The sequence below is a fragment of the Leguminivora glycinivorella genome, chromosome 1 (genome assembly GCF_023078275.1).
Source record: "Leguminivora glycinivorella isolate SPB_JAAS2020 chromosome 1, LegGlyc_1.1, whole genome shotgun sequence".
NCBI lineage: Eukaryota > Metazoa > Arthropoda > Insecta > Lepidoptera > Tortricidae > Leguminivora > Leguminivora glycinivorella.
The window spans coordinates 26,546,815-26,559,590 of record NC_062971.1 but is presented as its reverse complement, the minus strand read 5'-3'; the positions used below and the strand labels follow the sequence as shown (position 1 = coordinate 26,559,590).

The following is a 12,776-nucleotide window of genomic DNA, read 5'->3' as shown; positions in this document are numbered from 1 at the left end:
TTTATTTACCTGTTTCCGCAGTGCTTCTTTTCTGGCGGTTTCATGTTGTAGGTACCTTATCGTTCTCGGTCATATTTTATGAATAGTCGGTAAGGCGAATTTTAAATATTTTTTGTCCGTTTGTGGCTTCAAAAGGGATTCACCCACCCACCCACTTTGTTTATTTGAGAGGTATCTTAATGCCGTAGGAAGTGTATTTAACTGGTATTGAATGAAGACCCATAATACTATAAGCTCGACACATAATTATTACGCCTCTATAATCGCTACATAGATGCTTAAAAACCACCCCCAGAACCGATATGGTCATGCGATAAATGATAAAACGTCAGGCCGTCCTTTTCGCACTATAATGTAAGTGCGATAGGGACGGCCTGACGTTTTATCGTTTATCCCGCGAACGTGATTGCCTGCCTGGTGTTAATATGCCGCTATGTACGAGTAGGAAGGATCAAATTATTTAAATATAAAATAATACACCAATGGGTATAGGTATCCATTCTAATATTATAAATGGGAAAGTGTGTGGCTGTGTGTGTCTGTTTGTCGGCAAAACGGAGCGACAAATTGAAGTGATTTTTTTAAGCGGAGATAGTTGAAGGGATAGAGAGTGACATAGGCTACTTTTTGTCTCTTTCGAACGCGAGCGAAGCCGCGGGCAAAAGCGAGAAGAGAAAATCTTAATCATCTTAAGATCATCAGAGCTTTTAATTCTTAAGAAGTAAGTATAACACCAACTTTTCCACATTAAAACTGATGAAATCTAATTAGTTATCGATTTCCCTCCACTGACCCAGCAGTATTTTCAGGCACAACTCTTAACGATATAAATTTACACTCGATTTTATAGCGGCATTAGATCAATTCGTTTTAATGTGGGTTTCCGGATTAAGGTTTATGACTGCGCCGTGTCTTATTTGTAATGATCATTTAGAACTTATAAATAATGGTTAACGCTTTAACGAGGTCTTTAATATATTAAAATTATATGGTATGTTGATTTGTAGATTAAGTTTCACCAAATAAATTAGCAAATATTATCCAAAACTTAATATTTAGCTGAAAAGGGCGGCAAACAATAATATTTGGTGCTAGCTTTTGTGCTGACTGTGCTTTACTTTCCATATGAAAATAAAATCTCCTGCTGTCTCGAATTAGTTACGTTGTATCATTACAGAGTTCGTAACGCCAGCTCCTGTCTCCATTATCGGATCATCTTTATGTCATCATAAAACGTATTGCATTATCATCAGATTTACATATATATGAAAATTGTCAGCTTCATTGGAAGTCTGAAATAGAGTCAAACAGCAATATTTGACTGAAAACATAGGCAAATTTTTAAATACTCGACAATTTAAATAAAACATTGTAAAATTCAAAATGTCCGTCGCCAACTGGCATTTTTACTTTCCATGAAATTTGGATTGTTTGTTATATAAACAAGGACTTTATTAAACGCGGACCTGAGTCGAGGAAGACTAAGTTTATTATTTTAAAGCGACGGTTTTGAAATGAAGTCTTGTAATATCGCTAAATTTAATTTTACGAAATGGAACAAAGGCCGCAATCGTGCTAGTTTATAAAAATGTTTCTTATTTTTTGATGCAATTTTAGATGTTGTACATACTCGTAATATATAAAGCTCGATTAATAACTTGTAATAGTTATTTGTTATACAAGGATACAAAGTTGTATTTTAACGCCGAGTATGGATGGTCCTATATATAATCCTGAACTTGTCGAGTGTTTCGAGAAGTAAAATACATTTGCACCTGTGTGTAACAGAAAACTTTTCCCCTCAGTATATCGAGGAAAGTACAATGCATAAATGCGTTTATCACTGCTTCCAGTAGTTCCACAGGTGGTAAATCATCTTCATCACTAGATTCACCCACTTGGATAAAACGCGTGTTGCCGAGCTAGTGAGGGGAAAACGATAATGATAACTATTTAAGTTAGTACTACAGACTTATTTTTAAATGGTCATGAAAACCAATCAAATACGCCTGCAGAACTGATTATAAAGTCGCATAAGTTTGAAATTATGCAATTACAAGAAAAACGCTTTCGTATACGAAACATATTTGATCTTTAGATAAGAGACATGAAATGTCACGTAAATTAATGGTTTTGTAACTTTTAAATATTATATCTATCATACGTTCTGTATATTGCTTTAATTTTTACAAGTTTGAAACCTTCTATCTGGATGATGCCGGTTATAAATTATTTGTAAAATTCCCAATTGTAGGAGGAGAGCTGCCGCCGCCATTGCTGCTTCGCCATAAGATAATAATTAAGAACAAGAAAAAACACCACCACCACCACAAGAAGGAGGACTCCCTGGCGTCCGAGGAGAGCGAGGCGAGGCCCGAGCCCTCCGTGCAGGGCAATGGAGACGTGTCTCACGGAAGTGTATGTACCTATTAAACAGTACCTTTTGACTTTTATCTCTTAGGGCCGGTTGCATCAAACCGTCTGTCAACGTTAAAGCGTTCGTAAAATTTTATTGTATGGGAAGTTCCAGATATCTGCTGCGTGACAATAATGTGTCTGTTGCTCGGAGCGGTTGGTTGCACGTCCAATATGAGGGTGCAATCGAGTCTTAGACTTAGTTTTCTCGTGTTTTTGAGGAGTGTCCAAAGTATTTAAATATATGCAAGTACTCAAGTTAATATAGCGCGATTGGCGACATGTATCGAGTCCTATGTAGATCTATCATCAGGCATGAGTGCTCGTGGCGGCTAAACTCCGTGCACTGCCCGCGCCCCTCACCTATCAGCCCTTCAATATGTCGCCAATAGCGATATATTGACGAGAGTACCTACACCCGTATATTTGAATATGTCTCACGAGAGTTTAACGCATCGTAAGTATCCTAGCAGAGATATTTAGCAAAAATTAAACCTAGGTATTTAACATTTTCTTTAGAACTCAATATCATATCCGTAAGACCACCAATTGCTACCTTTATCTACAGTTCAAATCTGTTTTTAATGGATGTTTTATCTTCGTTGTGCAATAAAGAATACTTTACTTTATCTTATGGCGCCTCTACACGCTTAGCAAACAACGACAAATAACGAACACACGCGAGCACATAGGTGTTGGACTAAAAATTAGTCCAACACCTATTTTATTTAATGTGTCTGTGATCGGCGTCGGTGTTGGTTTTTTTCACAAAATAAAGGCTTCGACAACGTGGCGCGTTCGCCAAGCGTGAGGAAGCGTGTGTTTGGCGTTCATGGCAAGCACGAAGCGCGTGGATTTGCCTTTACGTAGATATATGGCTAGGAATCTACTTTATTTAATTTTCCCTGTAGCTTTAGTGCAAATGTTGGCGTCAACGGAAGCTTGTTTCCTCATAAAAAAAACTTGACTGCATATTCAGTTTCTATACAAGAAATCAGTGTTAATGATAGATTGTTGATTGCAGCTCGTACGACAAAGTTCAAAAGACTCATCGTCATCATCGGACTCTGAAAGTTCGTCGGGCGAGGAGGAAGCGGGCGGCGCGGAGGGCGGCGGCGAGGAGCCGCGCGAGACGCACGCCGGCGCCGAGATCTCCGCGCTCGTCAACTACGTGCAGCCCGTGCACTTCAGCTCCTTCGAGAGCGCAGAGAGTGAGGACACCTTCTTAGTACACCGCATACATAAAAACCCAACAAATGAGAGCCCCTAAAGCACACCTCGGACACTGGCGATCAAATATATGAAAGAGGCCGTTCCTAGCACACAGTCTAAGCTCGTGTAGGCGAACGCGTACTATGCTTGTATGAGCGTTTTTGACAGGCGGTAACTGTGAGGTAACCGAGAGGGGGTGGGCGGCGCTTTCAGCGGGGAGCGGGAGTGGCTTTACTGTACGATAGTACTCTTTTTATACTGTGCCTTAAGTGTGATTTACACCAGCGGGCGTAGCACACTAGTTGGATAAACTTTATCACATCGGTGCGACCCTATCGCACTTACAAATAGTGCGAGAAGGACGGCCTGACGTTATATCGTTTATCACTCGACCATGCTTGCCTGCCAGAAATACGTAGGCAGAAGAATTACAGGAATAAGCGCCTACTCGTACGATCGCGCGACCACGTACCTATTTTAAATTCCAGTAAAACACCTACTATATCCGTTGGGTGTAAATTGTACAGCGAGCTGTAATGCATACCTACTTGGATGATTACAAGTGTACAGTACAATAAGCGGTATAAAGGAAATCCGTTGCTCTGTTTTCAACAGCTCAATTTATGTTATGTGCGTGTAACGAATGATTTGTATGCATATTCTTCGCAGAAGGTTAACTTCATCGTGACAACGGAAATTTATAAACGCTCATAACGTAAACATCGATTTAAGTTTCGATATTTATAGGTGTTATTTGTTTACAGAAAAAGGTCGTTTCTACGAGATGTCGTCATTTGACGAGAAGCAGGCGACAGCTCTGCTCAAAGAGCGGCCGATCGAGTTCGTCAACTATAACAAACACCAGCTATCGCGAGTCTACCCCGCTGGGACGCGCTTCGATTCGTCCAATTTCATGCCACAGGTAACATTATTTACTTATTATTTACTCATCAAATTACACAAATATTAATGTATACCTAATCAATTTTATCATATAAAGTTATTTATTATTCAAATATGTTTCGTAAGACACTGGTATCTTGACATGCGTTTTATTTGTTAAACATACCTAATATTAATAGAAGATGTTACTATGTTTCGCAATAATACGTAAGTATCGTCAAATTGCTTAAATTTTTGTATGTGGTACTAACACGTTCATTTTTCTCTAAAAGTATTGTACACTCGCGGTCAAAGAAACCGGGTCAGTGACGAAAACCTCAATATCTTGCAAACCGTTGGTCGTAACTGCATGAAACTAACTCTGTTTTAAAGAGAATTTAATATCCTACTAAATCCAACCTTCAATTTTCTACATACTAACTGGAAAAATGTTTAATTGAAACAAAAGGTTAATTAGGTACTCATTTGGAATTGCGTTCGTTTTAATTCTGCTTCTTTTTAAGTAATTGTTTTCAATCTGTGAATGAATTATGATAAAAGGCTGTCATTGTTGTATTTTGTGGTCATTCTTGAATGTCTATCACGCCGTGAACATGAGATGAATGTATTCGTATCATCACTATATTAGAAGAATGAAGAAGTCAGAGATATACAGCGAGAAGAACAGGTGTGTCACTTTCTACAGTAGATCGAGTCCTCCAACGTTACCTACAAACTGGGCAGAACTTTAGAAGACCAGAAACCAGCAAAACAAAATGTACTACAGCTAGAGAAGATCAATTTATTGTTAAAACCAGGCTCCGAAATCGGCACCTCACAGCAGTTGAAGTGAAAAATCACCGTTTAGAGACCCAAAAGGATGGCATCAGCGAGTGGACTGTCAGGCAGCAGCACAAAGAAGCAAATTTGACCTCACATAGACCGGCCAATGCCCCAAAACTTGACAGAATACATCGAACAGCAAGACGACTTTATGCCCGCGATCACAGATACTGGGGTAATGAAGAATGGGCAAGAATTTTGTTTTCTGATGTATCCAGATTTATGCTCTATGCAAATGACAGGCGGCGAAAAGTTTACAGACGGCCTGGTGGACGTTTTATTCCAGCATGTTTTGAGAAAAAAGTGGCGTTCGGCGGTGGTCAGTTATGGTTTGGGCTGGAATCTCTTCAGAGAGTCGCACGGAGTTAATTTTAATTGAAAATAGTTCATTAAAGAGTGCAAGATATGTAAAAGAGAATCTTAATGAGCATGTCTACCTAAACTTAGTTAATATGGGTGAAAATTCTATGTTTATGCATGACAACGCTGGGCCACACACAGCACAAATTGTCAGAGATTATTTTTTGGAGGTTGGTCATCAGCTTTATGAGCTGGCCCTCGAGGAGCCTGGACTTGAAATCCGATTGAGCATGTATGGGACGAGGTTCGGAGGCATGTAAGAGCTGAAACCGTGCCCAGTTACACTTATAGACCTGAAACAGGCGTTAGTGGAAGAATTGGATAATATCTCGCAAAAACGCATAAAGAACTTAGTAAACAGCATGCCGAATCTTCTAGAAGCTGTAAAAAGAGCCTGAGAAGGCAATACGAAGTATTAGTTTTTAGTTTTTGTGTTGTATGTGAATGTGAAGTACCTACTGGTAATTTATGCACGTAATTTAATTAAACAAAAGAATTACGATTCCACCATTTGATGTTATTTAATTCAGTATTAAATTATCTACAACATGCAGTTTAATTCATGTCCCTAGCTTGATTATTTTAGGAGATATTACAGATTTTCGTACTGACCCGGTTTCTTTGACCGCGAGTGTACATTCTGTTTTCTGAAAAAACATCTAAGTGAAACGCGATTATTGCGCGACCCAACTAGGTCTTCCGTTCCTGCGTTCATGTCCACCTAAGAATTTACCATTGCGAGCTTGCATGATGCCGATCTCATACATATGTGTTACTCCCCAGGTGTTCTGGAACGCGGGCTGCCAGCTGGTGGCGCTGAACTACCAGACGCTGGACCTGGCGATGCAGCTGAACCTCGGAACCTTCGAGTACAACCGCCGCTGCGGCTACGTGCTCAAGCCGGAGTTCATGCGACGAAAGGTAATACTCCCCAGGTGTTCTGAACGTGGGCTGCCAGCTGGTTACGCTGGACTACCAGACGCTGGACCTGGCGATGCAGCTGAACCTCGGAACCTTCGAGTACAACCGCCGCTGCGGCTACGTGCTCAAGCCGGAGTTCATGCGACGAAAGGTAATACTCCCCAGGTGTTCTAAACGCGGGCTGCCAGCTGGTGGCGCTGAACTACCAGACGCTGGACCTGGCGATGCAGCTGAACCTCGGCACCTTCGAGTACAACCGCCGCTGCGGCTACGTGCTCAAGCCGGAGTTCATGCGACGAAAGGTAATACTCCCCAGGTGTTCTCAACGCGGGCTGCCAGCTGGTTACGCTGAACTACCAGACGCTGGACCTGGCGATGCAGCTGGACCTCGGAACCTTCGAGTACAACCGCCGCTGCGGCTACTTGCTCAAGCCGCAGTTCATGCGGCCAAAGGTAAGGGACGATAAAAAGTAAAATAAACATTACGCTGACCAAAAGTTAATGGAACAAGGGCAAATGCTAATATAACCTTGGTTTGCTGAAAGTGGGGTCTTTATAGTTGGAGTCTATATCCTTATTGTGTTCATTTTAAAATTCCTACACAAATTTCCTTATCGAACTTGTAGGATAAGGACACTTGTGTGTGGAATGCCATATTTATTTTTAGCGTAAACTCATCAACATATAAAAATAACCGTTATAAACTAAATACGTGCTATATAGATCTGTCTTTCTTACTTTAATGTCAGAAAAATGAAACGGGAAATATGTAAACAGATTTATTAAAAACAACATTGAGGTGATATATTATTCGCCGTAACTCGCACTCGTTGTGTAAACAAGGCAATGAGCCAATAAATATGGCTCGTAGTTTAATAACCAGCAAACTCATTAAGTTCACTGTTTTGTCAGGTGCAGTCGCAAATCAAAATGTTACTGGAAAATGCTAATGAATATTTGTCCCGATGAAATTACAAGTTACGTAGAAGATTTTTATCGAATATTGTTGATGATTCTCAGTAATTGTGGAAAATTTCTTCGACATCTATGCTTGATAGCTATAGCTATCGCTTGTGTTATTGCTTTTTTTACGGCGGGTTGACGGACAGATATTGATACTGATTGATCCAATGCACTCGTGTTTGGTTTTGGTGTTATGAAACTTTGTAGGTTTATAAGTAGGCCAGAAAAGACAAAAGTATGGTAGTTGAATTTTCGATAAAATTCATAGTAATATATGTGGTTCATTATCCATATTATAGGATAACAAACCAACTGTAGCAGCAGTCTTTGTCCCGTAGTAAAGTAACCGTGTTTTGTTTCAGGACCGTCGCCTGGACCCATTCGCGGAGAGCACCGTGGACGGCATCATCGCGGGCTCGCTGGCCGTCACCGTGCTGTCGGGCCAGCTGCTCACCGACAAGCGTTGCGGCACCTACGTGGAGGTGGACATGTTCGGTCTGCCCGCCGACACCGTGCGCAAGAAGTTCCGCACCAGGGTCGCGCCCAACAACGGCATCAATCCCGTCTATGGAGAGGAGCCGTTCGTCTTCAAGAAGGTACAGATATCTGTAGTAATTTTTCAATACAGCTATTGACTGACAAGCGCTGCGGGTACCTACGTGAAAGTGGACATATTCGGTCTACCCGCCGACACCGAGCGCAAGAAGTTCCCCACCAGGGTCGCGCCCAACAACGGCATTAATCCCGTCTACGGAGAGGAGCCGTTCGTCTTCAAGAAGGTACAGATATCTGTAGTAATTTTTCAATACAGCTGTTGACTGACAAGCGCTGCGGGTACCTACGTGGAAGTAGACATATTCGGTCTACCTGCCGACACCGAGCGCAAGAAGTTCCGCACCAGGGTTGCGCCCAACAACGGCATTAATCCCGTCTACGGAGAGGAGCCGTTCCGTCTTCAAGAAGGTACAGATATCTGTAGTAATTTTTCAATACAGCTGTTGACTGACAAGCGCTGCGGGTACCTACGTGGAAGTAGACATATTCGGTCTACCCGCCGACACCGTGCGCAAGAAGTTCCGCACCAGGGTCGCGCTCAACATCGGCATCAACCCTGTCTACGCAGAGGAGTCGTTCGTCTTCTAGAAGGTAAAGTTATCTGACCCCGTAGCCGAATGGCATTACTGCGTCGCGAAACGAAATCGAAACACCTCAGAAAGGTAGTCTGGCTCTGTCGCGCCAATACGCAAGAGCAATAGAGATAGATAGCTACGAAAGAGATATTATCGTGAGCGTTTGTGCATTCGGCTACGCACACTGTAGTCATTGTACAGCTGCTCACTAACAAGCGCAGCGGCAAGCGACCTGTTGACAAGTTTTCCCGGCGCTTTGCTGGTCCAGTCACACGGGTAGTGAAATAGAATGTTTTTGAATACAGACGGGTTGAATAACGATAAACCGATGGTATTGCAGGTGGTGTTGCCGGAGCTAGCAATGATCCGTATCGCGGCGCACGAGGAGAGCGGGCGGCTGCTGGGCCACCGCGTGCTGCCCGTGGTGGGGCTGTGTCCCGGCTACCGCCACGTCAACCTGCGCACCGAGCTCGGCCTGCCGCTGCCCGCCAGCCTTTTCCTGCTGGTCGTCGTCAAGGTTACTGTCTTGTCTTTTCTCCTTACTGGCTATGTGTGAAGTTAGCGGCGAGAGGAACACGACGGGCGGCAATTAAGTCGGCAGCCGCCGACAGTCAAATAAGCAATACGACCTTCACCCCCTCGGAATGCGTCGCAGTCATCCACAAACAGAGCGAATATACATATACCCCGACTGCTGTATTACAAGGCCGTAGGACGCATTGAATGTGTCGAGTGCGCCGCATTTAAACTAAATAAAAAATAAATAAATATTGGGGGACTTACACAGATCAACTTAGCCCCAAACTAAGCAAAGCTTGTACTATGGGTGCTGAGCGACGATATACATACTTAACACTTTCGCTACCAAGAACCCGACTGTCGGGCACACCGCTCGTAGAAGCGTAGCCGATTACATGGGTTTCCCCGTATGTAGCGAAAATGTCGTAGCGCCGCGTAGAGCCCGGTTTCGAAAGTGTTAAATAGATAAATACATACTTATATACATAGAAAACATCCATGACTCAGGAACAAATATCTGTGCTCATCACACAAATAAATGCCCTTACGGGGATTCGAACCCAGGACCGCGGCTCAGCAGGCAGGGTCACTACCGACTGAGCCAGACCGGTCGTCAAACGTTAAACGTTAAACTGAATCAATTTAGCGACATAAACGTCTACTTACTATATAATAGTATACGAATCGATGATAATGACACTCACAGCTCGTTAGGTCAAATTGTGACAAAGTTTGACTTTTTAATTTTTAACATTTCGTCTACACTTGCAGGACTACGTGCCGGACAAGCTGTCGGAGCTGGCGGAGGCGCTGGCCAACCCGATCAAGTACCAGAGCGAGCTGGACAAGCGCGAGCACCAGTTGGCCGTGCTCACCGACGGCACCGACGAGCCGCGCCGGCCCAGCACCTACCCTCCTGTAACTATACTAGTGTTGTACACCCCATCAGTACCAGAGCGAGCTGGACAAGCGCGAGCACCAGCTGGCCGTGCTCACCGACGGCACCGACGAGCCGCGCCGGCCCAGCACCTACCCTCCTGTAACTATACTAGTGTTGTACACCCCATCAGTACCAGAGCGAGCTGGACAAGCGCGAGCACCAGCTGGCCGTGCTCACCGACGGCACCGACGAGCCGCGCCGGCCCAGCACCTACCCTCCTGTAACTATACTAGTGTTGTACACCCCATCAGTACCAGAGCGAGCTGGACAAGCGCGAGCACCAGCTGGCCGTGCTCACCGACGGCACCGACGAGCCGCGCCGGCCCAGCACCTACCCTCCTGTAACTATACTAGTGTTGTACACCCCATCAGTACCAGAGCGAGCTGGACAAGCGCGAGCACCAGCTGGCCGTGCTCACCGACGGCACCGACGAGCCGCGCCGGCCCAGCACCTACCCTCCTGTAACTATACTAGTGTTGTACACCCCATCAGTACCAGAGCGAGCTGGACAAGCGCGAGCACCAGCTGGCCGTGCTCACCGACGGCACCGACGAGCCGCGCCGGCCCAGCACCTACCCTCCTGTAACTATACTAGTGTTGTACACCCCATCAGTACCAGAGCGAGCTGGACAAGCGCGAGCACCAGCTGGCCGTGCTCACCGACGGCACCGACGAGCCGCGCCGGCCCAGCACCTACCCTCCTGTAACTATACTAGTGTTGTACACCCCATCAGTACCAGAGCGAGCTGGACAAGCGCGAGCACCAGCTGGCCGTGCTCACCGACGGCACCGACGAGCCGCGCCGGCCCAGCACCTACCCTCCTGTAACTATACTAGTGTTGTACACCCCATCAGTACCAGAGCGAGCTGGACAAGCGCGAGCACCAGCTGGCCGTGCTCACCGACGGCACCGACGAGCCGCGCCGGCCCAGCACCTACCCTCCTGTAACTATACTAGTGTTGTACACCCCATCAGTACCAGAGCGAGCTGGACAAGCGCGAGCACCAGCTGGCCGTGCTCACCGACGGCACCGACGAGCCGCGCCGGCCCAGCACCTACCCTCCTGTAACTATACTAGTGTTGTACACCCCATCAGTACCAGAGCGAGCTGGACAAGCGCGAGCACCAGCTGGCCGTGCTCACCGACGGCACCGACGAGCCGCGCCGGCCCAGCACCTACCCTCCTGTAACTATACTAGTGTTGTACACCCCATCAGTACCAGAGCGAGCTGGACAAGCGCGAGCACCAGCTGGCCGTGCTCACCGACGGCACCGACGAGCCGCGCCGGCCCAGCACCTACCCTCCTGTAACTATACTAGTGTTGTACACCCCATCAGTACCAGAGCGAGCTGGACAAGCGCGAGCACCAGCTGGCCGTGCTCACCGACGGCACCGACGAGCCGCGCCGGCCCAGCACCTACCCTCCTGTAACTATACTAGTGTTGTACACCCCATCAGTACCAGAGCGAGCTGGACAAGCGCGAGCACCAGCTGGCCGTGCTCACCGACGGCACCGACGAGCCGCGCCGGCCCAGCACCTACCCTCCTGTAACTATACTAGTGTTGTACACCCCATCAGTACCAGAGCGAGCTGGACAAGCGCGAGCACCAGCTGGCCGTGCTCACCGACGGCACCGACGAGCCGCGCCGGCCCAGCACCTACCCTCCTGTAACTATACTATACATACGTGTTTTATATCTCGTCGTCATGTGTCGTCGTGTTGACGCCAATCAGGCGGTGGCATGATCCATACAAGCCGATTCCCACAGGCTTGCCTAAAATTGATTACTAGTAAAGTACCTAATTTAAAGGTAGGCTTCCTTTTGCTCAGTGTTGCCTAGCAGAAATTTTCACCAGCCGCCACTGCTAAGTACGCACTACGCGGCCAGCCGCACACCGGGTAGGAATGTATGAAACCGGATCCGCAAACACTACGCACTATGCGGCTTGCCGCAACCGCACGCGGCTAGCCGCTTAGTGCGTACTAGCCCTAAGCCTACAACGTATCAACCTTTGGGGGCACTTAAGCTGTAAATTAATAAAGTTTAATGTCAACTGCAAGAATCTAATTTTAGTAAAACATGTGATTATTTAACCTAATCATGACGGGTTTATATACTAATACGTGACCTACTGTTCGTCAGGTGAAATCGCAGCTGACTCAGGACGGCAGCCCCAACAAGCCGCCGTGCGCGCCCGAGCCGCCCGCCGAGAACAGCGCGCCGCCGCCGGTCGTCGAGCCCGTGGAACCGGTGACAGGTATGTCTAACAATCTTCTTGTATCTACCTATATTTCAGTTACATTAAGCTCTTATAGCGCAGTCAGAAGCGTCTGAATTTGTGGCAAAAAAAACAACATTATAAATTATAGATATGTAATATCGCAAAATATCATCCATCCATCATCCTTGCGTTATCCCGGCATTTGCCACGGCTCATGACATGGGAGCCTGGGGTCCGGTTTGACAATTAATCCCAAGATTTGGCGTAGGCACTAGTTGCACAAAAGCGACTGCCATCTGACCTTCCAACCCGAAGGGTAACTAGACCTTATTGGAATTAGTCCGGTTTCCTCACGATGTTTTTC

The 12,776-nt window shown here is 45.9% G+C and overlaps 1 protein-coding gene across 1 annotated transcript in view; it reads left to right on the top strand.

Annotated features, from left to right (window-relative positions):
* Positions 1 to 12,776, top strand: part of LOC125225016 — a 99,199-nt gene that overhangs the window by 60,268 nt on the left and 26,155 nt on the right. Inside the window, exons 9-27 of the mRNA XM_048128517.1 lie at positions 2,255 to 2,418; positions 3,440 to 3,626; positions 4,392 to 4,549; positions 6,496 to 6,633; positions 7,959 to 8,192; positions 9,067 to 9,243; positions 10,017 to 10,405; positions 10,445 to 10,526; positions 10,558 to 10,647; positions 10,679 to 10,768; positions 10,800 to 10,889; positions 10,921 to 11,010; positions 11,042 to 11,131; positions 11,163 to 11,252; positions 11,284 to 11,373; positions 11,405 to 11,494; positions 11,526 to 11,615; positions 11,750 to 11,857; positions 12,334 to 12,448. Of these exons, the coding sequence (XP_047984474.1) occupies positions 2,255 to 2,418; positions 3,440 to 3,626; positions 4,392 to 4,549; positions 6,496 to 6,633; positions 7,959 to 8,192; positions 9,067 to 9,243; positions 10,017 to 10,405; positions 10,445 to 10,526; positions 10,558 to 10,647; positions 10,679 to 10,768; positions 10,800 to 10,889; positions 10,921 to 11,010; positions 11,042 to 11,131; positions 11,163 to 11,252; positions 11,284 to 11,373; positions 11,405 to 11,494; positions 11,526 to 11,615; positions 11,750 to 11,857; positions 12,334 to 12,448 (2,562 nt within the window). The remainder of the gene's footprint in view (positions 1 to 2,254; positions 2,419 to 3,439; positions 3,627 to 4,391; positions 4,550 to 6,495; positions 6,634 to 7,958; positions 8,193 to 9,066; positions 9,244 to 10,016; positions 10,406 to 10,444; positions 10,527 to 10,557; positions 10,648 to 10,678; positions 10,769 to 10,799; positions 10,890 to 10,920; positions 11,011 to 11,041; positions 11,132 to 11,162; positions 11,253 to 11,283; positions 11,374 to 11,404; positions 11,495 to 11,525; positions 11,616 to 11,749; positions 11,858 to 12,333; positions 12,449 to 12,776) is intronic.